This window comes from Catharus ustulatus, chromosome 6 (assembly GCF_009819885.2).
Source record: "Catharus ustulatus isolate bCatUst1 chromosome 6, bCatUst1.pri.v2, whole genome shotgun sequence".
Lineage (NCBI taxonomy): Eukaryota > Metazoa > Chordata > Aves > Passeriformes > Turdidae > Catharus > Catharus ustulatus.
In genome coordinates, this window is record NC_046226.1 from 26,331,443 (window position 1) to 26,359,197 (window position 27,755).

Here is a 27,755-nt window from a genome sequence, read left to right on the forward strand (position 1 = left end):
GTCCCGTGCCGTGCCGTGCCGTGCCGTGCCGCTGAGCCGGGCGCTGAGCGGGCTCGGCCCCGCAGGCAGGCACACACACGGACCCGCGTCCTGCGGGCTCCCGGGCGGAGCTCAGCCCGTGCTGCCATCCCTGGAGGTGCGGAAGGGGAGTGTGTCTGTCTGTGCGTGTCTGTATGTCCGTCCGTGTGTGTCCGTGCGTGCACGGACTCCGCGTGAGGCAGCACAGGTGGCCGCCGGGCAGGATGGATGGATGGGTGGATGGATGGATGCCCACACGACCGGCTGCGGGGTGTGTGACATCGGTAACTTCACGGACAAGGGCTGAGGCACGGCCGCCCTGTCCCGCCCGGCTTGGCCGCAGGCAGCACCTCTCCGCAACGTGACTGCTTTGGTTTTGATTTCTGTGGAGGCTTCTCGTTTGTTTAGCAAATCCCGGGCGTGTTGCGTGTGTGAAAGGAGCTGAGCGGCTGTGTGCTGTTCGCTTCTCTGGAGGCATTTCACGTGAAAGCATGATGCTCGGTCGGAACAGACCCCACAGCGACCGCGGGGCCGTGCTTCGAGGCCGGCCGGGGCAGGGACGGTGTTACCGGCGAGGGGGCACGGGGAAAAAGACGAGTTTTGGTTTGGAACAGTTTGTCACGGTTTGACCGCAGCTGTCCCGTCGTGGCACGAAGCCGCTGATGGCTCGGGAGGTGTTTCCTGCTACCAGAGCCAAGCAACCTGGAGGGCCCTTTGGGATAAATATTTCCGGGAAGTGCTATTTTGCTATGTAAACCTTTTATAAAGCAGTGCGTTCCTCGCCCACAAAAGCTGTACCTGCCGCTTAATGCAACAGTTCCGTCTGGTGCTGAAACTGCCGCTGCGGAAGGCGGAGTAAGAGGCGGCCGGCGAGCCCCAGCGGGACGCTGGCAAACTTCACTCGGACTGTTCCGAGAGCTCCGGAGCGGCGGAGCAGGGCGAGGCGAGGCGCGGTGCCCCGGCGGGGGTCGCAGCCGACATGCCGGGGGAGAATTCCTCAATGGCGCTGCCCACGCCCACTCCGGGGGCGCGCGGGACCGCGGGCCACGCCCCCCGCGCACGTGTGGGAGCCCCCGCCGCGCGTTCCCCGCGGGCCGGCCCCGCCCCGCCCCACGCCATTGGCTGCCCGGGCCGCCTCGGGCGGGAGTGGGCGGGGCGATCGCGGCGCGCCGGGCAGCCCCTCCCACGTGCGGCGGCGCGAGCACACATCCCGCACGTAGCCGGCGTATTAATCAGCGCGGGGCCAGCTGCGCCCTCCTCACGGCGGGCGGGGGCTGCCCCGCCCTTCGCGCGCGCCCCGGGCCGCTCCCGCACACCGCTGGGGCGGCAGTAGCGGCAGCGCAGGGCTTCGGCAGCACCGCCGCTCCCGCAGCGTCGGGCCGCGGTGCGTAGCCGAGCCCGCAGCGGCCAAAGTTTTAGCTCGCCTCGCCTGGCCCCGCGCCGCGGCGGAGCCCCTGCCCGGCTCGGCCTGGAGCGGACGGCGGCCCGACGGGCATCGCCTCTCAGCGCGGGCGCCCGCAGAGCAGCGGCGCGCCCGTCCCCGCCGCGCCATGCCGCTGGGGCACATCATGAGGCTGGACCTGGAGAGAATCGCCCTGGAGTACGTCGTGCCCTGCTTGCACGACATCGGCTTCTGCTACCTGGACAACTTTTTAGGGGAGGTGGTGGGGGACTGCGTGCTGGAGCGGGTGAAGCGGATGCACCGCGACGGGGAGCTGGCCGACGGGCAGCTGGCCGGCCCCAGCCGCGGTGTCGCCAAGCGGCATCTCCGCGGCGACCAGATCAAGTGGATCGGCGGCACGGAGGAGGGCTGCGAGGCCATCAACTTTCTCCTCACGCTGATTGACCGGCTGGTGATGTACTGCGGGAGCCGGCTCGGCAAGTACTACGTGAAAGAGCGATCCAAGGTAAGGGTCCTGTCCGCCCGCCGGCACCGGCTCCCAGCCGGCCCGACCCGCCTCGCAGCTGCCGCCGGGACCTGCCGGAAACTTTGCACGGCGCTGGCCCGCGGCGCGTCCGCGCTGTCCCGGGTGCCTGTGGCTCGGGCAGCCCCGCGGGGCTGTCCTGCAGCACCGCCCCGGGTCCGGAGGTGCCCGAGGGACTGCCGTGACAGCAGCCGCTCTCCAGCCCTGGCCCGTGCGAGTCCCGCTGAAAGCGGGGCCGCCCGCAGCGGGTCACTCGCCCCGCTGGTGCCAGCCGCGCACCGGGGCGGCTCCTCGCGGCTCCCCTTGCTGGGTTTTCGCCGGGCTCTTGGGCTGCCGGACCCCGTCCAGTCCCCTGCCTTCTCCCCCGTGTGACACCGGCTGTCACTTCTCAGCCGTACCGGGGGCTGCAGGCGGCTCCTCGCTTCTGCTGGTGCTCACCCAGGTGCGGACAGGGCGGACCAGTGCGGGGCGTACCCCACCAAAAACCTCTAACCTTGGCTGCGTTTTGGGGGGAGCAAGCTCTCCACCCCCTCCCTGCGAACGACCCCGGCTCCGATCCGATTGTTTGGATGTTTTCACCCATGTAGTAGTATTTTCCTAAATAGTTTTGGGGTTCCAGCTCTTGCCGCCGTTCTACAGCTGAGGAGGTCATCGTTACTGCATGGAGTATGCACGAGTATGGGACGTTTCGTTTGAGCACAGCAAACTTTTGTTTTAAAGAGAAAAGTTGTTTTTCTTCTAGGCTTTCTCAGAAATGGAGAGGACATTTGTATTATTAATTTCTTTCCCAATGAAGTTATTTGCACTTGCAATGCCATTAGTTTGGGGATAACTTTTCTTTCCTTGTCTGTTTTGCTATGGCAAAGCGAACTAGCTTGGAACTAAGTTTACTTTGTTGTCCTGAATACTGAAAATATCCTTATTTCTTTTATTTCTGACTTGACATAGTACATTTTCAAAAGGTCCACTGCTTTTAGAGATACTCCAGAAACAAAACCAATGATACTTTACAAAAAAAAAAAAAATAGGGAGAAATTAGGCATTTCTCTCAATCCTAACTTGCACTGGACTAAAGGCATGTGTGAGTGACACTCAGATTCCCCCTGAAAAATGTGAAGATGATGTTCAGTGATATTTACCAGTGAAAAGTTCAGTGATGTTTACCAGTTGCTTGGGAACACACTGATACCTGTGCATGCACCCCCACAGAAATACACACAGTAGTGGGAATAATCAAAGGTTGAAACCTTATTCCTTAACTCCACTGAATTGCTAATCATCAATTCAGTTAAAGCTTGGATAGATATGTTTTAAAATGTGCTTAGATTGGATTTCACTTTTTCCTGTTGAGAGCCTGATATTAGGAGATATAAATAATCATCCTGCCTTGGCACACCTTTAAGGTCATCCTCATCCTTTCTCTGGGTGACTTCTGTTTACCTGTTTACTACTGAAAGTGAATTTCTGGCTAAGAGGGGGTATGTGTAGGGGTGGATGTTGAGGGGGGTTACTTAAAAGCTGTATTGGAGTGTAAGGAGGCTGTCCAGCCTTTTTACAAGGTATTTGGAGAAAAAAAATCAGCAGGATAAATGGAGGCTTTGGGTAATGATTGGGAAGAAGGATCATTTGGGCAGTGACTTTGGGTTGTAGAGGTGATTTTAAAAGAGAGTTTTTGTGTTTTTGAAGGCATTATTGTACAAATAGTAATTACAAACAGAACAGAACTTGTTTTATAAATAGGCAGCAAGCTCTTTGCTATAAAGAAAGACTTCTGGCTCTTGTGCTTCAGTGTAAAAGTTGTCAGACTTCAAACAGTGCATGGAAGTGCTAGACAACAGTTCAGGACTTAAAGGGACTCAGTATATCAATGTTGTTTGTAAAACCAAATGCAGAGAAGTTTTCATCAGACGTTAATAGTAACCAATCCCCTTGTTATAATAATAAGTACCATGGATATGTGAGGCCCTGGAATAGCAGCTGCTGTCTGTAACTGAGATGTGGGACGCCTTCAGCAGGAAGATTATTCCTGTGACTAACAACTGAATACTACAGTGCATGCTGGTTCCCATGTTGGTTTATGACATTTCTCTTGCACCATGAAACCTTCCCATTCTGATTATCATCAGAAGTCTTATGAATACATGCACAAAAATCCCAAACTTAAATCCAGTGTATTTTTATTTTATCTATGGATTATACATATAAATGAATGCCCACAAAACTTCCACAGCTTAACATTTGTGGGGATATGGGGAGTTCATGGGCGACTGGACCAGAACTTCTTTGTGGGGCGTGTACTGTTGTAATTTATTGTTTTGGGATATAGATATTAGTTGGAACTAAGAGTTCAGAACAGTTTGTTTAAAATGTATCTTTACATACATGGTAACTTAGTTTGCTGTAAAAATGTACTTATGTCATATCAGCCCATCATTATTAAAGGGTTTATACTGTTAAATAAGTAGTATGACTTTAGTCTTCAGCCTAAATGTTGGGAGAAGGGGAGAGATTTGCCTAGTAAATGAATTTGTCAGATTATGTCAGTTTAGTGTGAAGTGCTTCATATTTTGTAGCTACACAAACATAATAAGACCTGAACAATTTTAGTCCAATAAAGGAAATTTTCCTTTCAGCTAAATGAGCGGAGCAAGTCACTTAGGATTGTGCTGTTTCCAAATTAATTTCAAGAAAGTTAAGGTTGCATCAAAGAGAATGAACAGAAGTAAAATTTTCAAGGGTGATGGATATATATAGGAGCTGCTGGTTGACATTTGAAGGCTGATCATGAAATGTAACCTTTCATCTTTGCAGACTGATGATACAGACCTGTCTTTGGTGTAAGTCATATTTTAAAATACTAGCTGGTTAAATGATTGAAACATGGTTAAAGGTTGACAGACCCAATGCACTGCTTGTTGGCTTTTGTATTCTCATTGGCTAGTCTCCATTTTCTAGTAAGATAATACAATGGTTCCCCTTTTCTAGTAGGTAAATGGCTAAGGATGTCACTAAGGCATAATTGACCCAAGTTCAGTCTTCTCCTCAGAATGAGAAGATTGATGTCCTTGTGTAGAAGAATGTTCTGGCCTGAGGACAGAAGTCACTCTGTTTTTGAGGACCTGTCACTACTCTACTGGAGCTTTACTTGGTAGAGAAAAGCTGGTGGGTGTTTGAGGTCAGAAGCAAAGCTTCAGCTTGGTCTGTGGGGCCAGTCACCCAGAGTGCCCTCTGGATCAGGTCGTGCTCCAGGGACTGCAGGTGAAAGGGGGATGTGCTGCAGCTTCTGACTCCCCAGGTCTCAAAGTTCCTTCTTGGGCTTAACTGGCATTTTCAGGGCCTTGAAGGAGTGCCCTGTAGAAAAACACAGTACTATAAATTTCTCCTGCAAGACTTGAGAAATGTTTTGGTAGTAGGTGGAGTGTCTTTGGAATGTTTTTATTTTTTATTATTTTTTTTTAAGACTCTGCAGAGCCTGGGGGATCTTGGAAGTCCCCGATGTGAGGAGGCAGGGGACAGAGTATGGCAGAAACCAGGTTGGCCAGGTGGTGTGTGGAAATGCTAAAGTTCTGTTTGCAGTGGGGTGTCTGGGTAACTCATCTGCTGCTAAGAGGCTGTGGTATTCCCCTTTTCTGGAGCAGGGCAGCTCTCCCTGTGACTGGGCAGGGTCCCAGAGCAATGCCATCAGTGCCTGCTGCCCTGGGCTACCTCAGCTGAGTCAGCGCTTGACGTGCTGCCAGCAGCTGCGCTGGTCCTCGTGGCGAGGAGTGGAAGGTACTTTGAACTGGTGTGGCTGCACTCTGAGTGGACTCTGCACCTCATCGTGAGAGCAGCACGTCCTGCTCTGAGTCACAGATACCCTCTTGGGTACCACCAAGGGCTGAAATCCATGTCAGACCTGCCACTGGGGACCTTGAGCCCGTCTTGCACCTGCTGGACACCAGTGAGTCAAGATAAAGCAAGAATTCATAATCTCAAGAGCTGCTCTGTATTGAAGGAAGCCCATGACTGATGTTTTCAGCTCAGAACAGAGCTGCTCCCATTCAATGTCAAGTGTATGGCCTTAAGTTTAAAAAAAAGTGTTTTCAATGTGAGATTAGTTAATTTAAAGTCCCCGTGGGATGTGAACCTTCTCAAAAACTTGCTTCCTCTGTTTGTTGCTATAACACCACCCTGCTCATCCCATCCTGGTGGATCCTCTCTAATGGTCAAAGTAGTAGTAAATCTTTTATGGTGACAGTTCATAGCCAGTGAGTGTTTGCTGAAAACCAGAGTGGGTTCTTCTGTCTGTCACATGATGGGGTGTTCCTAGGTAGGTTTTGAAAAACAGTCTGCCTAGCAGATTGTCTCCCTAGCAAGATTTCTGTCCCCAAGGATTGAAGAAATGGATAAGATGTCACAGGAGTAGTTTTACAATATCTCTCAACTCAGGCAATGAGGTAAGATATTTTTGCATTTATATATGAAGAAAGAAGTGATGTTCTGTAACATTCAAATTCTATCCTTTGCAATTAAAACACAGTGAAATGCTGAATTTTCTGACTTGAGGTACTGATTTGAAGAGTAGAATAACAGAACACTATAGCTGTAATAGGCTGAAGAGCAGTACTGCCTCTTGAGATACAGTGATTTATTTTATGCTACAAAGTATTTGTGATACGTGGGTAGCAAAACATATCTTACAATTAGTTTACAATGGGAGGTCTGATGAACACCACCATCCAAAAGAAATATGCATAATTTCTTTCTTCTAATCAAATGCACATGTTCTGGCATAATGTGTAAGTTCAAATCTGTTCTTCTGACCAGCTGCCGGCAGAGTCCAGAGCCACTGGAACTGTAAATACAACAGACAAGTCGTTTTATGATATGAGACTGAAGAATTCAGCATTGGCATAGATCCTAGTGTGGTTGCTTTGGCTCCATGTCAAAGCTGATGTTTATATCCGTGTTTGTCAAGCAAGATTAGTTAGCCTGGTTAATTATACACAGAATGTATAATTTTTACTTGACAATCAGATGAGTATAAACTTGGACATATTAACACTTGTTTTTGTTCTTCATCAAATTATTCTCAATGACTTTTGAAACTTTCAAAGAACTACTCTGAAAGAGGCATTTGGAGAATCTTTTGGATAAATTCTTCTTTCGGCAGGGACAGAGTATTGAAGAAATGGATCAATGTTTTACAGACAATGATGCACATATCTGTAAGTGGGCTCAGAAGCATGGGAAGCCTCTAGGGAATGGTGTTTGAGTTAATACTCAGGTGTTGAAGTTGCAAGCAGCTTGAATTCAGTAGCTGTTATGTATTGTCACTCTTAAAAACCTGACTGTAGTGCACTGGCAAACTTATTTCATGGTGGGCAGTGGCAAAAACATGCTGCCTTCAGTGTGTGTTACACCAGAGCCTTTGGCAGTCAGGCTTCTCTTGGTCCTCCTTTTCCCCTCTTGCCAGAGAAGTCTGTATCCACCAGCGACCTTTACCACACTGTGCCAGGAGCCTGGCCACATGCTTTACAGCCACAGTCCCAGAGACAGGCAGAAGGTGGTTAATTCTGTAAGTGAAATGTCAGTGCTCTCAGGCAATGTAAAGATATGAATGGTCTGTTTATCCTGAGTTTGTGCATGTGTTTGTGGCATCAGGGCAATTTTGTTGTTGCTGTCTGTAGTTTTGCAGTTCAGTGGTTCTTTGTGAGTCTTGCTATACTCTGGTGTTACACAATGGTGGCAAAGCAGTGAAGTTTTCCACAATCTCTCCTGTATTGGTCATGCATTTTATGTAGTAACTTCTTATTCATTGCCATGCCTGCTCTGGTAGCAGTTCTTGCTGGTACTATGTTGGCTCCCAGAGGTTGCCTTACTGGTGTGCTGACCAATAGCCTGATCACTTGTAAGCCCTAAATAAGTATGTGCCACTCAGTTTGCTTTTATATGAGGACTCATTGCTCCCTGAATGCCACTGTAACACAGGTGGCATGAACGTCTGTATGGGGAGGGTTTGTCCTTTGTACTCGCAGGGGTGTGTGTGCAGCATCGCAAGGTGCAGTATCCTTGGGAAAGCCACTGGGGAAATTACAAGATTCAGAGTTCAGTGCCCTGTCCCGCTGAGCTTGCATTTTGGGAGGGAGGAGGGCTGGCCATGGAATTACAGAATCAGTTAGTTTGGAAAAGACCTCTGAGATCATCGAGTCCACACTGTGACTGAATGCCACCATGTCAACTAGACCATGGCACTAAGTGCCACATCCAATCCCCACCACCTCCCTGGGCAGCCCATTCCAGTATCTAATCATCCCTTCTGCAAAGAATTTCTTCCTAATGATCCTTGGTATTAATATTTGTATGCCTTTTCCCAAGGTAATTGTTAATGAATAATTCAGTCCATTACATACAGTTCATTGCTAATAGCAGTATATGTTAAAATGGACATTGATTCTCATAACAATGATGCAGTACAGGAGCTTCACGGTAAAAGTGGCCTGTTATTTTGCATTAAGGGTTCCAGCTGTGTTAATACCAATGTCTTTATTTGATTTCACAGTAAACTCTTCTTTCTTTAACTTCCAAATTTATCTGGATGGTGGCTCAATGTAATACAGACTTATCTTGCTTGTTGCTTCCTGAGAAATTTGCTTGATTTATTACATGGGAGTATCGTCTCCATCCTCTTCTATAATGCACAGATTTTTTTTAAATTTTTTTTTTCCCTGAGGTGGTGGTGTTCAACAGCACTGCAAGCCTTTCCATATGTGTGTGGAAGGGATGAGAGAGGGAGGAGATGATCCAAGCATGAATGCATTTTTAAACAGATGAATTTTTGATGTTTCATGACAAACTTGATACACTTGAAAGAGATCATCAGTATTTTTATCAGATGTTTCAAGATGATTTTTACTAAGACCAGGTACTTTCTTCTTTGTTTCTTTGAGGTATTCACTTTTTTTCTGCTCCTCTTGCAATTGGATTGAGTTTTTCCATTGTGTAGCAGGCCAGGAGCAAGTGGTCCCTTGGCACCAGCAGGCCCCATAGCGCTCACCCATCTTGCAAAGTGGATGGCTTTGAGAGAATGAGGAGATTAGGAGGGGAAGCCTAGGAGTAAATGTTACTGGTTTTATTTAGCTCTATGGAAAAGGAGGATGTGTGCATATCAGCTTGAGGGAATTTAAAGCCATGGGTTGTATTTGTCATGACTATAATCCTTCTGTCACAAAGCTGAAGACTGAAACGGTATTAGAAAGCTGCCAACACCACATCTCCCTAAGCTTCTCTGAAAAAGCTTTATTGGTAAGGTTTATTAGTAGAGGTGCTCAATGGTAAGAGGTGTTTTGGAAACTGCTGCTGGTACCTGTACCTAGGGCTGATGGCTGCTATGGTGGGCTCCAGGGTCAATAACTGATGCAGTGGTACAGAACTTGGTGAGGCTTGACAGAAGGTTTTGACTGATGCATACCACCACCATAACAATTTGGTTTGGACCTTTTATTGCTTTGAAAATAGATTACAGAGTTGGTCAGAAAAGAAGAAGGTCTCTGTTCAGTCAGTGAGGGGAAGTAAGATCATGAAGGAGGCTCATGCCAAGTAAATAATCTATCTCCTACCGTTTAAACTATTCACAGGCATGTCATCCCATCAGCACACCACTCGTGATCATTCCTGTGAATGATTTGGAGAGAGCTCTAAGCTCTTTCCCCTCCATCACTCACACTCACACATGTGCATCTGCTATCTCTCAGTGACAGAAAGGAGCTTTTTCCCCTCATTTTTCTCTTGACATTGTGCTTTGATAAGATTTGATAAACTTAGTGCCAACATGCAAAGCACTTAGTAGAAGGCAGTTGATTAAACAACCTACTTGATGTTTCACAAATAAAATAATCCAAGAGATTTTTACTGACCATAGTGGTTCTGTGGAGGCTTACTAAATGTTCCTGTTTAGCCACCCAGATAAAAATGAGCAGTGTAAATGACAGGATAGCACTCTATCTGCATTTACTGGAAACAGCACAGTTTGTCCAAGGCTTTGCAGTTGGAAGTGGCAAGAGTAACCATGTCTTTTGCCAAACATCAGGGAATTGCATCCTACTTCATAGCAAAAAAAGATAACCATTTTGAGTCTTTTATTTATCAAGTTCATGTGAATCTTCTGGCCAAAATAAATAGTCTGTTTTCTGTGCTTTTTTTTCTGGACCTGAAAATCTAAACAAGATATGTCTGCATCTTTCCTGTCTGTAAGCCATAATATAATTAATCATTGCTTATGTGTTCTTGCACTGTAATTTTTTATACAAAGTGATAAGACAAATGTTTTTAAAATTTTGGCTCCAGTTCATCAATTCACTTCAGTACTTTTTCTTAAAGGCTCTTTCAGATCAGTGGGACCTGAAGCACACATTCTGGTGCTTGGCTTAGACTATGTGTTTGGAAAACTTCAGGAAAAGTTGCATTTCTTGTGCCATCCCTAGTCTTTGTATAAATTTTTTTTATGTTTGAAATGCAGGTCATTTTTTATGTGGTCTTTTGAGAATCTTACTTGATGAAATAGGTAGTAGTTATGATTTTTATCTGACCTTTGCAACTGACAGTCTTAAGGCAAACTTAATGGTATTAACAGTAGCAGTTACTCATTTATGCATGCAGAGGGATAGGCAGTGCATGGTGGGGGATGCCATATGGCATGGAAGAAGCCTGGGGTGTGAGAAACGCAGATTTTTGTGGTGGTGGAATTCAGCATGGACCTTCCTGACTGCCTTGGGACTCCAGGAAATGAAAAAAGCATCTTGCACAGCCCCTCACTGGACCATGTGGGTAGAAAAAGAGCAGAACCAGGAGAATTTGAGAGAGAAGATATTAAAGAAGTGGTGAGAGGGGGGAAGTGTCAATTAATCCTCAGCCTACCTGTGCCTAGGTTGTTAACAGTCCTAGAGTGTTGTGCTTGCTGCTGAAGACTGTATGTGTTAAGTGCACCTTCCCCTGCTGATTTCCCACAAGAAATCTGGTAAAAGTGGTCTGAAAAGTGGAAAAAGAAGCTTCACCATAAATGCTGTAACATATCCTGCTGTTAAGACATAAAAACCATGTCATATAAATAGATGTGCACAAACAGGAGAGAGTGCCTCAGAATGTATTGATAACTCTGTTCTTGGCAATATTCACCAATGTTTCCACCTAAGTACAGTGATTTCACGATTACAAGCTGCACCTGATTATAAGCCGCATGTCCTGGTGTCAGCAACATTTTGTTCTTTGTCCATAAATAAGCCGCACCGGATTATTAGCCGCACTTCCGTTTGCAGCGAGGATCCGCGTGCAGCTTTCACAAAGTTCCCAATTAGTAACAGAATCGCGGGGTTTACTGCCTTGGGGCCAGGCGGGCCTGGCTCGTAATTCCGGATTGGCAAATTTCTGAATTTTGTTCATATATTGGCCGCATCTGATTATAAGCCGCACTTCTGTGTTGGGACCAAAATTTTAGTCAAAATTGTGTGGCTTATATTCGTGAAATTACTGTAAATGAACTTACCCTCTGTCATCTGCTGTATGGAGCATGTGCATGGTTTCTCTGAAGCAGGCCAACAGGAAGGTTTACTGCCTAGTTAACTGTTTTACAGACTTCCTCTTCACGAAGGAGCAGTGAGAGGATTTGTGAATGCTGGTCCTCATTGCCAAATTTGGTGTAATTCAATATTTCATGGTGGTCAAACACTGAAGTGTCAAAGTTGTGCATTTTACCAGGATATTTGAGTGCATTACTTGATGTTTAACTGGTGACTTAAGGGCTCAGTGTAGTCTCACATTTGCATTGATAATTTCTTGGCAAGAGTAAAAATGTAGTTGTTGTGGTTTTTTGTTTGTTTCTTTACACTTGGATGTCTGTAACTGAAACAAATACTTTTTTTTTTTCTTTGCTGGCACTTGGTTAAAAGCATGTTTCACTGCTTACCATCTGTAGAAGCTACTGCTGCTAGTTACAAGCTATATTAGTACAACGTTTTGGCTACAGCTAGAAAAGGCTCTGGTTGTGCCAATGGTGACCATAGCTATGGGCAGACATAGTACCTACTTGACCCCCATTCTGAAATGGGTATCTGTAACCCTATAGCTCTGCCTGCCCCTCGAGTATCTGTCTTGCCTTCCCCCTCTGTGCTTCCCACCACAGAGATGCACTTGTACCTCATCTCTCTAGCAAAGTCAGCTGCAGGACCCCCACCAGGTGGTTTCTTGCTGCTACTCTTACCACAGCCTGTCATGCCTGTGCAGTGACTATCTCTCATCTCCATCCCAGGAAAGAGGGCTGCTTCCTCTGGCTGCCCAACCAGCTGGCATCTGGGGAGAGCAGCCTCTGTCCAGCCTCCAGCTTGGCTGAGCCTTGGCTTCCCCTGTGGTGGTTCTGAGTACATACTGCTCTTGTCACATTGGTTGCCAGAATTATGGAGAGGAAGAGGAAAAAGGAGGGAAGTGAGCCAGAAAGAACACTCCAGACTTTCTGCATCCTCAGGAAACATCCTGAACTCACACGAGCAAGTGCCTCCCTTGCTCAAGAGTTGCAGTGCTTCCTGCAGAGACTAGATGCCATAGAACATTATTGCTGTAAGACTCAATCCTGAACTGGGCCTTGAGAAATCTCCCAAGGGCTGCTGTTTCAGTGAGTTATGGTGGTGGGAATGACTGGGTAAGGCTCCAGAGGGGACTGCAGCAAAACAGAGCAGCAGGTGTGAGCAGGCTGAAACCTGTCAGGCATGGCTGTGTCCCTGTGCATGGCCACTGCCCCTGCAGGAGAGTCTAAGCCTGTGTCAGTGGCCATAACACAGCTGGCCTTTAGGTTGGTCTCTTCTGTCAGGTGGTGGCAGCATAAATCCATGGGAGACACTTGACCAGTGGAAAAAGGGAAGTGGGAATTCTGCAGCCGATGTTGAAATACAGAATCTAATATTGTCCGTGGCTGGGTTAAGGAGCAGACTTCCTTGTTCAGGAGTTGAGAGCTTTTGTGAATATCTTTAAGACCTGCAGATGTAAGGCTGGCAGTCAGTTTGCAGTGTGTGCATGTCTGTCTATACATGCTTGCTTTGCTCAGAGTTGCTGAGTGTCTGTCTACACATAGCTTATTGGTGCAAGTACCAGCTGTGTACACGGTGGAGAGGGAAGGCAACAAACCACTTAAGATTTATTTTTTTTTTACCAATATATTTTATTGCCTAGCCTTAGAACACGTGTAGTTTTTATTATTACAAATTTCCCTTGAATCTGAAGATCTTGTTTCCCTTTCTGCACAGTAGGATGGTGTGCCACTGAATACACATCTATCCACTTTAACTGAGAGATTGCACTGTTGTAAGGTGCACGTGTAGACAGAGCAGTACAACTTTATATGCAGGCAAAGCCTTAGAGGTAAAGACAGCATGTTATTGAACCATAGTAGAAATTATTTCGATGGTAATTTGTTATAGATAATTTTAATGGGTTTTACCCTTAAATATTCATTCAAAATCTTATGCGGGATTATCTAGGTTATCTAGGGTAACTATCTGTTATCTAGGAAAGGTTCTCTGTGAAGGTATGGGTGAGCAAAAGATTATGGGTAGTGAGTGAGACTACTTCCTTCCAAAATTAACATAGATAACTGGTCTCATCAATTAGCATTAATTTGGTGTTACTGCTGTGATAACAAGCACTTTAGAACGTTTATCTCTCTCTTTATGCAGCGCAGTGATGCCTTAGCAGCCTCAGAAGCCCAGACGTATCTGACAGGGAGGACCCTTGAGGCATATTTGGGGTACCTGCCAAGTGTGATGTGCTTCTCTGAACCCTGCATTTCTCTCTGGCAGTGAAAGGTGTTTTTCACTGAGCCAAAGGGGGCAAAGGAAAGCATCTCCCCCAGCGTGGTGCTGCCTCTGGTGCAGCAGGATCATGCAGGGTCACAAGAGGCGTCCAGGGTGGTGGCCTCAAGGAAGGACTGTTCTTGACAGCTGGGGCCTCCTGTTCCCTTGGCACACTGCTTCAGGGTGGTGCTCATCACCTCTGCCCGCCAGGATGTCCAGGGCTGCTGCCCCGGTGGCTCGCAGGAAGTGTTTGAGGTGCTGCATACCATACGTGAGCTGATAAGTCTTGTGGGCACTGTTGCTCACTTGCCCTGGGCCCACAGGCTAAAAATAAATGGGTAATAATAAGAAAAGGCTGTTGGCAGCTCAGGCAGCTCCAACAGCAGCGAAAGTTTGCCTATGTTGTGGCTGTGTTTCCTGACCTTTATTAGTGCAACCACAAGGGCATCAAAATATGCAGTTCTTTAAATGTTACAAACAAAAAAAAGTGGTGTAATCTTCTGGGTGTCTAGTAATGAAATGAAAAGGTCTGACGTGCTGACGAAAAATGAAAGACTGGAATATTTCGGGAACTGAGAGATTATCTTTCTATCCCACAGATGAGACGTGTTCCTCAGAGGATGTCAGTGCTGGTTAACCAGGCTTTTATTCCCTACTGAGAAACTGAACATACAGGGACAGTCCTTACAGATTTCCTTAATGAGCTTGCACTTATTTATGAATTTGCCTTTCTGCGGGGGTGGTGCTTGTCACGACGTCCCCCAGGGCTCATTACAGGGTATGCTTTCTCCATCTGCATCAATTGCTTGGGATGCTTCCTCATTAGTGCTGCTTGGCCAGGTTCGGCTCTTTGGGGAGAGGGGAGGACTGAAAGAGTTTTCCGAGTGATGAAAGAGGGCTTCAGCAAAAGGCAAAAATAATCCTAAATGTAATTAAAAAAAATAAACACTGTCTAAGTGTGTGAGATGAGTCTCTGTTGCTGTGTTGGCAGCCCGGGAGGGAGGGACAGCGCAGTGGGAAGGAGCGCCGGGAGGTGCCTTGCTTGGCTGTGTGCTCGCTGCCTGTGTGGGTTTCCCCTCTTCCCTCCGCAGCAGTGTCTGAAGTGCACGCTGGAGTGAAGTTTGCATTTATCGCCGGTCGCCTCACGCTCCGCACGTAGCACTGTCGTTAAGCCATCATCTCGCTGGCCCCGAGCCAGGCCTCCGAGGCGCAGGGGCGGGCGGTCTCTCTAAACTGAGCAGCCTTTATTGATACATCGGCGCACTGCGCATGTTTACAGCTGCTAATTGGAGACTTAATCTGAATATCCTTGGCTGAACTAATTCACGGGCAATAGCCTTTTAAATTGCAGGTCCTGCCGTGATGGTATGCCTGCTCTTTCACAGCACGCTAATCGCTTCTGGAGCGGCGGTGCCGCTGTGTGCGTGCGAGGCACAGCGACCCAGTCACAGCGCCGACCAAAGCCTAGGTTTAGGTCAGGGGAGGATGCAAAATGAAAATCTAGCCTGATTTTGCGTTTGCAGAAGATGAGATAAACACTCGAAGTACTGGAGGAAAGTGTTCATTGACATGCGCAAAGACATGTAGATTAATTAGGCGTACAAGAAACGAGGTTAATTCTGTTAATTATTACAACAGCCGGAGATGCTCACTGCAAGGACAGTTGTGATCCTATGGCAGTTTCAGATTTGTATCCTTAACTTTCAGTGTTCTGTTTTCTCCTTGCTGTGCCCAGAGGCTGGATACAGACAATTTGGGTGGTGGTCTAAAAGCAGTGTTAAGTTTACTTGGCTTTTTAAAAAATGTGAGCAATGCCTATACAGTGGTAGATGAATGCCTGGGACTCTTTGGCCTTGGAAACCTGGAGAACTTCTTCCATAGTCAGATCCTTTCAGAGTTTCTGAATTGCCCCCTGACTTTAGGATCCTGTAGGGTCCCAGGAAGTATCCAGCAATGGAGCAGCTCAGCAAACTCACTGCTGTCTCCAAAGGCTGGTCCACAAATGCTCTGTGTTCTCTTGACAGGTGCCTGCTGCCTGCAAGAGGCACGGCTGTTTCCTGCCTTCCCATTTCACAGTGGCTCTGCTCTGGCTGCCAGCTTGAACTTGAACGGCATCCGGACTTATGCCTAAGAGTGTGTTCTGTTAAGAAAAAGAAGAAAAGTAGTTACAGGCTGAGATGGTCCTTCATATTAATAGGCTATGAAAAACTAAATTTTGTTGCCAATCATTAGGAAAAGTTCCCTAAACCCCATCACAGATTCATTTAACAGGGAGCTCATTTTTAAAGCAGCGTCAGTCTCTGATCTGGCTTCCTTACAGACACATTCCACAAGATTTGAAAGCTTATTAGGGGTTCCTTGAGCTACAACTAGATAACATGCCAATCATCAACAACTGTGTGGCATGGAGGTAATCCATGAACAGAGCTTTCATGGGTAGCTCTGTTTCTACCCTTAGTCCTTAGAAGAAGTTTAACAAGCAGGAACACTTTTCCATCTTAAAGTAATCAGAATATTATCAGGTAATAGACTTTTGGTTGGTAAGCAAAAATAAACCAATGTCTTAGCATCATTTTCGTGCGGATGGGAGAATCGTCTTTCCCACAGTTCTCACCATCAAGCTCTTTCTCAAAAAATTCTTTTAAAAAGTGCTTTTATATACCTGCAAACAACAAGCAAGATACAGTGGTGCATGCAAAAGACAAAATAAAAAAGGAGACATGAGCTTTCATCTCCAGGAAGGTGTAAATCTGATGATCAAGCTTGCATGTAAGCAAGGAGAAGCAAGTACCAGAGCACCTGGTGGAAATGCTGTCTGTGGAAACAAGATATTTTTTATGCAGTTTCAAGTGATAGTTTGATTGAAGACTGATAACCAAGTTGTGGTAAGGAAATAAGGGACCAGTTTCTCACGCAATGCTGCCACTGAAGCTCATTTCATGTGTTGCTTGACTGAAGCTAGCAGAATTTTACTCCCTCTTGGAACTGGTGATTCCCTTTCCAACAGGCACTAAGCTAATGTCTCTGATTTGTTGGTGTTTCAATGTAATTTTCTTCCCTCTGTTCCTTCCTGTCTCTATAGAGTATTAAGTTAGATCAATGGTACCCGTTCATTCTTCAGTATAGCAGTTGAATATTTTAATTTTAATACAGTTAAACAAACTAATATTTAATAATGTTCATGAGTATTTTATACTTAACTATTGTAAGCTATGCAGCAGAAAACACTTGGGTGCAGTTGGATGCAATAAGAAATGACTTAAGAAACACCCCATAGTGTTTGTGTGTCAGTCAAGCCTCAACTGAGAGTCTCTTGTCTTTGATCATGAAATGTCAGACTACTCATGTTCTTTTAATGTTGAACATGCTGGGTGCCTTTCCCTTTCTGGATGTAGGGACTGTGCACATCTATGAACTAGAATCAGGCTGAGCACAATATACATTCAAAACTAAGACAATCAAGTGAACCCTGGTAGTTCTCATTTCCTAGAGGACTGGTCAAAAGTGATTTTTGTTTGCTCTCAAGTTCAGAACTGAGAACCACATATTGGGCTGAGATTTGGGAAGTGTGCTGCCAAATAAAAATATGTGTGAAAGCTGTAGTGGCTACAGCACTGCTAATTCTTATTAATAGCTTGGTTTTCTAGACAAATGTCATAGTGATATTGTAGATCAGCATTGCTTTGTGCCTACATAGCACCTTTCAACTAACTTGACACATAACTTCTGAATTTACCTGTCTGATGTCCAAGCTGTACACAGAGATTGTCTATAAAAGGGATCAAAAGTAGCTGCTGTTCAGCAATATACCATAAAAATCTGGTACAGAAAATGGAAAAACATATTGTAGAGTCTTTAGCTTAATCTGCAAGGGTGGTTGGTGTTGGCAGGATTACGTTGCACAGGTCAGGATTTTCCCTGCTGGTTGCAAAGATCATGCTAATTCTGAGAGAAAAATACAGGATTAGTATGGGGTTACAATACCATCTATGCAGTCTGCACTGGGAGCGCACTGGGGCCCTGGCTTAATGCTAGGGAGCACAGAGAGCTGCTTCTTCTGACCTGGTGTCACCACTGCTTTCTATGAAGCACTGTTCATTTCCACTTACAAACATCTTCTATCTGAGATATTTTCTGAAATATTCTGTTCCAAGTATCAGGCTGCTGTAGCACAGCTTATTTTGTAAATCATGTCTCACAGCATGATCCTGGCCATCAGCTAAAGAGAACTTGTTTTTCTGCTTGCTGGAAGCACTGGGAGGCAGTGAAAAATCCTCTCAATGGACAGTTGTTTTTTTATCTGCCTTCAAACTTTGATAGTGTCTTGTAGTTTGACTTGCAGATTTCTCTGGCTGACTTGAGTGTAATGCTTAGACTGAATGATAGATAACTTATTTTTGCGAGCTTCTGTGCATTGTGGAATTTACTGATGATTCCTGGGTCCTTACTAAAGCTGGTAATTGCTGCTTGTGTAACTTGTGGTTGATTTGCACCCTCTTGGGAAAGCTAACATCCCTGAAAATAACAAGGTAGAAACTTTAGACTTGATGATTTGCTTTTCATTTTCCAAGTTTTGTAAGGTTTAATTTATGAGTGTTGAGTAGGCTGCTGGAGCATTGATCTTCTTATGGCGGTGTGTATGTGTGACTCCAAAGGCATGCATCTGGGTATCGATTTTCTGAGTGCATACTCTGGGAAGTTAAGCCAACCAACAACCATTGTAAGAGAAATAGTATTGAAAAAGAAAAAGTTAGGTATGTTCCTGCTCATTACTGCCTGCTGTAGTTAGTTTGATTAGTTTAGGTTTGGTTAATGAAGAGAGGGGTTGCTTCCAAATATGGAGTGTGCTCTTCTGGACGCAATAGCCAAAAGTGTAGGAAACATTTTTTACTAACGCTCCACGTGCACACCTGGTAAATGGTTTGATTATTGTTATTGAGCCTCTGGCTTTTGTACCTAGACTGTGCACTAAATTGGCAAATACCAGTGTTCACAAATTACCTAAATTAAGTCTGGGTCACGCATCTCATCTCCTGTTTCTTGTTTGCTTTAAATGAATCCAAAAGTACTGCTAACAGCTGGAATCCCTGCTGAGGCCAGCTTGATCTGCTCTGGAGCTGTTCCAGCCATTGCTCTGATAAAGCTTGATATAATTTCAACAGTCTCTAGGAGGACCACAATGATTTCCTTTCATTGTTTAAGGTTTCATTCAAATATTCGCTGTGCCAGGAAAAAGGATATCTTACTTCTGCTTTTCTTTTGCTGCTGCTACTATAAATCTTTTTTCTCTTTGCTTTTCTGAGAGTTAAGCTATAGCGTGGCCTGCACTTTAGGATTCTGTGGGAATTGTTCCACTTAATCTCCAGGGATGGAGTGTTGCAGTTGCAAAAGGTACACACTGTAAATAAATAAATTATCAGTGTTGGAGACAAAGCACACGTTCTGCTAAATGAACATATTATGTGGGGGAGGCCAGGGAAAACTCTGGCCTTTTGCCTAGTTTTCCATAGTAAATAAAGCACCTAAATCCCTTTTAGGATCTGCTGTTCAGTTTGCTTTTTGTTTGTGGCATTAAAAATAGTGATATTGGATTGATCTTTAGGCAGTTCAGTAATCTTGGGGCAATGTCTACACTCCAAAGAGAGACTTAAGCCCACCATAATTTTGTGTTGTACACAGACTTAAAAATGAGATATAATTGGTTACCGGAGTTGTATTCCCATGGAGCATCATCCCTCTGGTATGGTGAGCTGGGCTCTGGCCTCACTGGCAGGGTAGGTGCAGCATCTGTGCTGCTCCCAGCACAGCCCTCCTCCCTGCTCCGGTGTTGAATCGCTGCCCCCTCTCCTGGTACTCTTAGCTCTCTGGATGGGCTGGGTTTGCAGGGCAAGGTTTTGGTAGCTGAGAGGCTACCAGAGTTGTTTTTGTGAGAAGCTGCCAGAAACTTGCCCCATGTCTGACAGAGCCAATGCCAACCAGCTAGAAGATGGACCCACCACTGACCAAGTAGAGAACATGGGAGTGAAGTTGAGCCTGGTAAGAACGGAGAGGTAGGGGGAAGGTGTCTTAAGGTTTGGGTTTATTTCTCACTATCCTACTCTGATTTGATTTGCAATAAATTAAATTAGTTTCCCCATGCTAGTCAGTTCTGTCTGTGACAGTAACTGTTGAGTCACCTCTCCCTATCCTTATCAACCCATGAGCCTTTCACTACACTTTATTTCTTTCCCTGCTCAGTTGAGGAGGGGAGTGATGGAGTGGCTTCAGGGGCACCAGGGTCATGTTTCCCAGTGTATGAAAACTTCATTTTGCAAAAGGTTACTATTCTAATTTTTAGACCTAATGCAGCTCACTGTGCGTGGGCTGGGTGAAGGTGCACCTCCATGAGGTGCTGTGCTAGGGACTGGGATGGAGGAATGCATGAGGTGGGTTATCCTCACCAGTGAGGGCACAGCTCCTTAGGCCATTATTACATTTCAGATACAGCTGACTGGTGGTTTCCACCAGACTTATGCCCTTACCTCGTTTCAAGCACACAGCTCCTTAGGCCATTATTACATTTCAGATACAGCTGACTGGTGGTTTCCACCAGACTTACGCCCTTACCTTGTTTCAAGCACTGTGCTCTAGACTGGCCCTTCTGCCATTACCAGGCTGACAGTGAAATGTAGTGCAGCTCTGGTGCCGTTTGTAACAGCAGAATGACAACAGAGCAGATAGGACCTACAGCAAGGCACCTATCTAACTGCCAGGTGTGATGGAAGAGGGCTTATTACTTGGAATTAAGAGTATGTGCTTTTGTTAGCATAATGTCCTGCGCCTGCAGGACGCTAGGCATCTGTGGCCTGAGGTGTGGAGAGCGGGCCCTGGTGACTTACTGCTGCCTGCAGGTACTGTTCTGGTGCTTGATGTGGGCAGGAAAGTTGATTCATACATGGCTGACTCCTGTGGATAGGTTTTGTTCTTGGTAGCAGAAGGTTCAAGGCATCCTTGATCCTAGCCGGCAGTAGTTTCTGTGCTGGTGTTTGTTGGCACAGTAAGATTTCCTTGTGATTAAACCAGTGTGTGCCTGTCATGTCCCTGTACCTGGTCATGTCCCATGAGAACAGCATGCCTGTCACATGTGCTTGGAAGAAGAAAACAAGAGTTCTGGGGTTTCTAGAGAAAAATTTCAATTGCTCTTAGTAAAGCCTATACTGTCAATCTCCAGCTATCAATTACATTATCAACTGTGCATATCAGATTGTTGGAGCAGGTCATGCAAATTGTGCACGATCATACCCTCATTCTGTGGGATAGGCATGTAAAGTACTGTTATGTCTGAAGTTAGAGTTTTATGGTCTGAATGGATGGGAAAGTAGATGGGTAAAAAGCTGATTGAATGGTTGGACTTGGAGGGTCATGGTCAAGCAGACATGTTATACCTGGAGTCTGCTACCAAACGGGGCACCTCAGAGATCTGTCATGGGATCTTTCGTGTTAAACACCTTCATTTATCAGTAACCTGAAACAGATGGCAGAGTGCATTCTTCAACTGTGCAGAAGGCACCAAACTGAGGGAGACCAGTTCATGCCCTTGAGGGCAAGGCTGCCACTGAAAGGAAAACAGATAGACTGTGGAAATAGGCCAACAGGAGCCTTATAAAATTAAGCATGGGCAAATCTGACTCCTTCCCCTGGGAAGGAGGAGCCCCTTGCAGAAGTACAGGGTGGGGCTGCCAGCAGCTCTGCTCCCCAGGGGAACCTGGGAACCCTCAGGCCATCCTGGTGGACAGTGAGCTAAACATGAGCTTACGGTGTACTTCCTGCTCAACTTATTTATGGGAGCACAGCACGTGGATTGAGGAGTGATAATTGAACACTATCTGCAGTTTTCCCACTAAATTTAGTCCATCATTTCCCATCACTCTAGCTGCTAATACTGGTAAGCAATCTGTAGCTGTCAGGGGAGCGGGAACAAGATTTCTATTGCAATGGCTTGAGGGGTGATTGGTATCACTGCCAAGTAGCCCCAGTAGTGAAGAGTGACTGAGACAAAGACCCAGTACCCTACCAGCAGTCTCACCTGCTCTTCTCTGCATTCTGCTTAGGCTGCTAGTAAAATCAACTAAGTTTAATATGTTTTTGCTGTAAAAAACCTTTTAAGACCTGTTGATTGCCATGTAGTTTGGAATAATTCATGCTAGGCATATCTCCTCATTCGAGGTGAAATTTAAACCATGAAATTGAGTGTTTGTATCAGCAAGTCTGAAGATGATCAAAGAGAGAAGTGTGTTCTGAAAGTTGTTTGATTAATTCTGTGGCTCAGTCCATGAGAGCAAACATGCATTGCCCTGTGCAAACACAGCACAAAGGAGTTGCAGCTTTTTGCAGACTTTGCTCTATGGACTTTTACCAACATCTCCTGGGGATCCTCACTTTGAGGTGGTCATAAGGGTGTATATGATAATGACTGGAAGATACGAATAAAGGAGGATGGTGATAGTAAAGCATGACATCCTGGGATTGCTTTCTACTTTCATTATGACTGGAAAATCAGTTTTGCAATGAGTGCTTATCTGTAGAAACCCAAGCAAATTTCAGCTGAAACTGCCTCAAAGTCACGTAACTTGTAACAAACTTGTACCGTACATACTACTGCTCTAGTCTATTTTTTTACCTTTTGTTTTAGTGTGTATATTGGAAATTATGAAGGGTATTTATTTTCCAGTTTTGAAATTCACACTGGCTGAGCTGACCTGTGAAAGATGTTTGTGCAAAAACACCTTCAGGTGATGCCTGCTCTAGGTTTTGGATTGATCACCTGAAAAATACTGAGCCAAACTGGTGGTGGGAGGATGCTTAGCAAATTAAAACTGAAGGTAGGCATCTTGTAGAATTAATTATTTTGTGATCTGTATCTTTCAGGCCATGGTTGCTTGCTATCCTGGAAATGGAACTGGGTATGTTCGTCATGTGGACAATCCAAATGGTGATGGACGCTGCATCACCTGTATTTATTACCTGAATAAGAACTGGGACTCCAAGGTGAGTAAGCCGTGGGGTTGAGGCAGAACAGGAAGGAAAAGCCACTTTGGAAACAGAGCATTGGAGCTGTCCATTGTTTCTGTGAACTCTGAGGAACTTCTGAACTGCTGGTCCATTCATCTCTTATTTTTTTTTCTGGGTGTTTTTGGCAATGCTTTGGACATAAAAATCTGAACTGTGTCCTTATTGTCCTGTCTCCCATTCTACACTCATACTGGTTTTGTTGCTATAGAATAAAGCCATAAGCACTGAGCTGTATGCTCTTAACACTTTGTTTAGAGGAAACAGCAGAAAAAGAAAATCAATTCACTACAGAATAAGTGGATTCTGGGAGCAGAGTAAAATGACAGCCCAAATATGTGACTTTCTCATTGTTGATACTTCAGGCTAACCTGCAGAAGATATTCAGGCAACTCCCTTTTCTTCTTTGTGAAAAAGTGGGGCTTAGGAAGAGGAACAAACACATGGTTTGATTCCACCAGTGGGTCTGTCAACACAATGGTACTCTTGTTTCTGCCTATATTACTTTAAGGCAGTTAAGTCAGCCTTGAATGTACCATACCTTTAAATTAGAAACAAAAGAAGGATTTGTAAAATTGCTGGATGTTTCTTTGCAAGTTGGTTGTCATAATGCAGCACAAGCCGTTCACAGGGGTTATCAATTGAAAAATGTCCAATGTTTTTTGCTTCTCTAACCTCTTTTTAGACCTATATGCTCTTTAAGCACATGTAAATTCTATGAACCCCCATAAGCGAGCTCACATACAGAGGCAATGACATTGAAAAATGCAATGGTGTAGAAAGGCCCATCCTGTTACAGAGAGTATGACAGTAAAACATCTCAATGTAATAAAATGAAGGAGGAGATGTTGGGAGGAAATGCAAATATCCAGTTTATTTTGTGTGCTGCACCCTTATCCAAATAGTGAGGAGGCACCCAAGTGAGAGCACTAAGAAAAGCTAACTGAAATGCAGGACACTGATGGAGTTTATGATGTAGATATGATGGTGATTTTACGTAAGTCTATGCTGGAGGACATGCAATATAAGAATATAATCATACTGGGCTTTGAAAGCAGCACCCATGTGGCTTTAAACTTGACTTAATAGTTTCTCACTGAGGCTTGCATGTGGCATGGAGGTACCCTGTCAGGTCAGTGCTGCACTGACAGCATCTTCCCTGCACTCTGTGATGCAACATTAAAGTCTCCAAACAGCCCTCTAACAGCAGCAGGAGGAGGCAGGGTTCATCTTTATCTTTTGAAGTTTCTAGAGTGTGTGCAGATCACAAAGACGTTTTTCCTGAAAATTGTTTCCCATGGAAAGACAAAAATTATATGGTAGAGAAACCAGGCTGTGTTTTAAGTAGGGAAAATGGTGGTTGAGATCAACAACGCATTTGAGAAGTTTTACAAATCTAACAATAAAACAGACTTCACTCTTCCCGAGGTGTGAAAGTTAATTCCTAAATGATCAGGCACAATTCTGAAATAACCTTAAGCAGTATGTAACAATTGTTGGGGAGAGAGCCTCATCTCAGACTGGTCAGGTAGTGTAACTCTGTGGTATTCACTGGTTCTAGGAATGTGTCTGGAAGCTCAGAAGTCTCTCAGAGTTTGCTGCAGGGCTGGTGTTACCTTTATCTTGGTTCATTTGCTTTAGACAGAAGCTTATGCTGAAACATTACAAACTGTTTGGTAAAATGAAAGTGGCCAAGAGACACAGTAAGATTTTTCCAGGGTTGTCACGTAAGCTGTTGTGTTTGTTATTAAATGTTTGTTACCCATTTGTTAGGTGTGGAAGAGGGAGAAATAAGTAATTTTTCATGTGACTATGTGGCTGTTTATATGTGCAAAAAACAATTTTTCCTTTTCTTTCAGCTGCATGGTGGAATTCTTCGAATATTCCCAGAAGGAAAGTCCTATGTAGCAGATGTTGAGCCCATTTTTGACCGATTACTTTTTTTTTGGTCAGATCGAAGGAACCCACATGAAGTCCAGCCTTCATATGCAACCAGGTAAGTAGTATATTTAATATTGGTTTTTGGCTAGGAAAAAATGCAAAGCATGTATTCTACCAATATTTTTATCCAAAATTACAGCCATCATGTTTAAATACATGTGCATAAAAAATAGATGTTGAGTGAATTTCCTGATTTTGTGTCATTGGGAATTCTCTCATTGAGTAAGAAGCAAGCTCGAATAGTACATTTCCTTGTGTGTTGGAAAAATGGCCCTTAACCATTGACAGGAGAAATCTTCCAAGATGGGCATAGCTATTTAGCTGGGAGGTGCTGGGTTATTCTTTGCCCTTGTAACACTACAGGGATTGTTGGGGCTACCATCTGTCAGCAGGCTCTGAAAAGCTGATGTGACGCAGGGCAGCCCCCAAGCTGCCTACAGGCGTCCCAAAACAGACATACATGCAAAGGTCTGGACCTACTTTTGCCCTCTGTTACCAGGGGCTCTGCTCTCTTTTGTGCCTCCAGCAGAAATTTTCACCTATATTTCTATCTGACTTGTTAAAATACACACTAAAATGCTGTCTGTGTTTGCCTGTAAAGCTGTGTCATTTTCATTTTGCTTTTTTAGTCTACTAAACCAGTTTTGTTTTTGCTTTCTCCATGAACATAAAACTCCAGTGCTCTATTTTAATATAAAAAGTGGAAAGAAATACAAGTTTCTTTCTTTTATAGATATGCCATGACTGTGTGGTATTTTGATGCCGAAGAAAGAGCAGAAGCCAAAAAGAAGTTCAGGAACTTAACGGGTATGATTCTTTATAAATGTTCACCAGAAAGAATTTAATGCATTTTGATGTTCCAAAGTCAGAGACAGACTGGGAGTGGTTCTGTAGCTACAAGCATATATAATGCATTTTTAGAAAGCTTTTTCACCTCTAATTGCAAGTCAGTTATTTTATGCAAAGTGGAGAAGTTGTGACCAGGCCTGGCCCTAGAATCCCTGATGAAAAAAATGGGGAGAATGAGAGGGACAATTTCTGATTTGAGTCCTGAATGACAGATTTTTTTTCTACCCTAGGTGACTACTCCAGTCACAGGGACTCACCCTTCTTTTGTTATTTGGGAGATATATTTTGCCTCCTCCAAATCCTGTTTAGTACCCTGTTTTGATTTTCACCAACAGTTTAATGATTGTGTTCTTTAAATGTTCTGAATGAATAGGGTCTGTCTTCTGTATTAGTAAAGGGCAGAAGCCCACAAAGAGATGACCCAGCTTTCTAATGGCAGCCACACTGCCTGCTGCTGTAGTAATAGCATATGAGTCACAGACTGAGTTGTCCAGATGTGTTCCAACACCCTATCTGGGACCATGACCTAAGGTTTGCTGTTCAGAGCAGTTTAAAATCTGGTCTTCAGGGGCTGCCTCCTCAAAATACAGTGTGGAGAGCACTTGTCTCTTTAAAAATGTGTGCAGCTGGACAAAACTGTAATTAGTCAAAAGATTTTCAGAACAGACTATTGTCATCTCTGTAGCTTGTACGCAAAGCAAATGCTGGTTTCACCCTTAAAGAGGATCATGAAAAAAGGGTCAAGAGGTGGTGGAAAGTATCACTGATCTGGGGTCTCAGAGTTTCTGGGGCTACTTAAGTATTGCATGAATCGTCTTCAGTCTGAATATGACAAATGGACAAGGTCTTTGTGTGACAGTCCTTGTTAACATGCTGTGGTGTCATACAGCAGTTGAGTCCACATAGTGGATTCATGCCATGATTCTGAAATGGAAGGTGTTGTCCATTGAAAACAAGCCAACTTTTTTCTGTTTCTGAGTTTTCAGATAAATACAGTCAGAAACCCCTGGTTTAACCACTTCTTACTTTTTCTTCTTTTTGCTGTAGATGCGAGAAAGAGAGAAGCACCTCTTAATGAAGACTAATCAGCTGTTCATGAACTCTTTTGAGGAAATAAGATCCCAAAGATGACTTCAATTTCCAGCAAATCAGGGCAAAACATTTTTATGCACAAGAATGCACTGGTTGTGTCTGGGGTGTGCATCTTACGCTGATGGTACTTAAGGCAGCCTCCTGTCATGCTGCATCTGGTAGAAGAAAGACTTGTTTTCTCTTTGCCTTTTGCTGGAAAAAATAACCAGGGTTTAAAAAAAAAAAAAAAAAGAGTAAAAGAGTATCTGATACTCTAGCCTAGTGATAGTGGCTCAGCCAATTGGCTTTTGATCAGTCTTGTAACCAAGATAATGGTCATTGGAACTAGTGGTAAAAAACTGAGTCTTATTTGCACTTTATGGGGAAAAAAAAGTTCTAGTTCAGTGGGAAGAAGTCTTGCAAGTTTCAAATCAGTTGGCAGACTGCATGGGCATAGAGAGATACTGAACATGGGAAATTAAATTGGATATTTGTAGAGCGTCATTTTGCAGTCTGTGCCAAATGGATCTGTTGATGTACTGTTCATCATTTTGCTGAACATTGGTTCAGGTCTTCAGTAACATGACTTCCCAGATGTTTGTCTACACAGTCATTGCATTTTCTGGATTTTGTTTGCTATTCAGGAGGCATGTTCTAGCCGTGCAGCTGTACTGCCCTTTCTGTCCCAGGAACGAGGAGAAAGTAGTTATGTATCTGTTCACAATTTCATAAAACAATTTTTTTTCTGTTTTGAGCAGGATGGGTTGTATGTTTTCTATTTTCACAGTTTGGTAAAACAGCTGTTTTCTCCCAAAAGTCAGGTAAACTGGGAAGCCTTATGGCACACAATGCATTGGCCCTTAAGGCCAGTGATATGTAGAGAAGTGTTTGCTTTGTGACTTCTCCATCTGCTATGTTCTGTGTGACATAGATATGAATCTGAAAGGAAATTATATGTCTGGCAGTCTGACAAATACATGATAAATAATGAGTAACTTAGACTTGATTTTTATGCTGCATATTCTTAGTGAACACACTTGTTTAATTTTGCATGTGTATGTAATTTGAATGAAACAACAATTCTGTT

The 27,755-nt window shown here is 44.6% G+C and overlaps 1 protein-coding gene across 1 annotated transcript; it reads left to right on the top strand.

The window, feature by feature from the left end:
* The first annotated feature begins 1,515 nt into the window (after positions 1-1,515).
* Positions 1,516-26,922, top strand: EGLN3 (egl-9 family hypoxia inducible factor 3). The gene is made up of 5 exons (XM_033063691.1): positions 1,516-1,925; positions 22,667-22,786; positions 24,667-24,803; positions 25,482-25,555; positions 26,645-26,922. Exons 1-5 carry the CDS (start codon positions 1,569-1,571, stop codon positions 26,680-26,682), a joined length of 726 nt encoding a protein of 241 aa, XP_032919582.1. The 5' UTR covers positions 1,516-1,568; the 3' UTR covers positions 26,683-26,922.
* The last annotated feature ends 833 nt before the right edge of the window (positions 26,923-27,755 follow it).

Bases quoted from the DNA above. Each gene is read 5' to 3' on its own strand.
- EGLN3 (XM_033063691.1), top strand. From the start codon at position 1,569: ATGCCGCTGGGGCACATCATGAGGCTGGACCTGGAGAGAATCGCCCTG. The intron at 22,787-24,666 runs GTGAGTAAGCCG...CTTTTCTTTCAG, and splicing joins ATAAGAACTGGGACTCCAAG to CTGCATGGTGGAATTCTTCG. The intron at 25,556-26,644 runs GTATGATTCTTT...TTTTTGCTGTAG, and splicing joins GAAGTTCAGGAACTTAACGG to ATGCGAGAAAGAGAGAAGCA.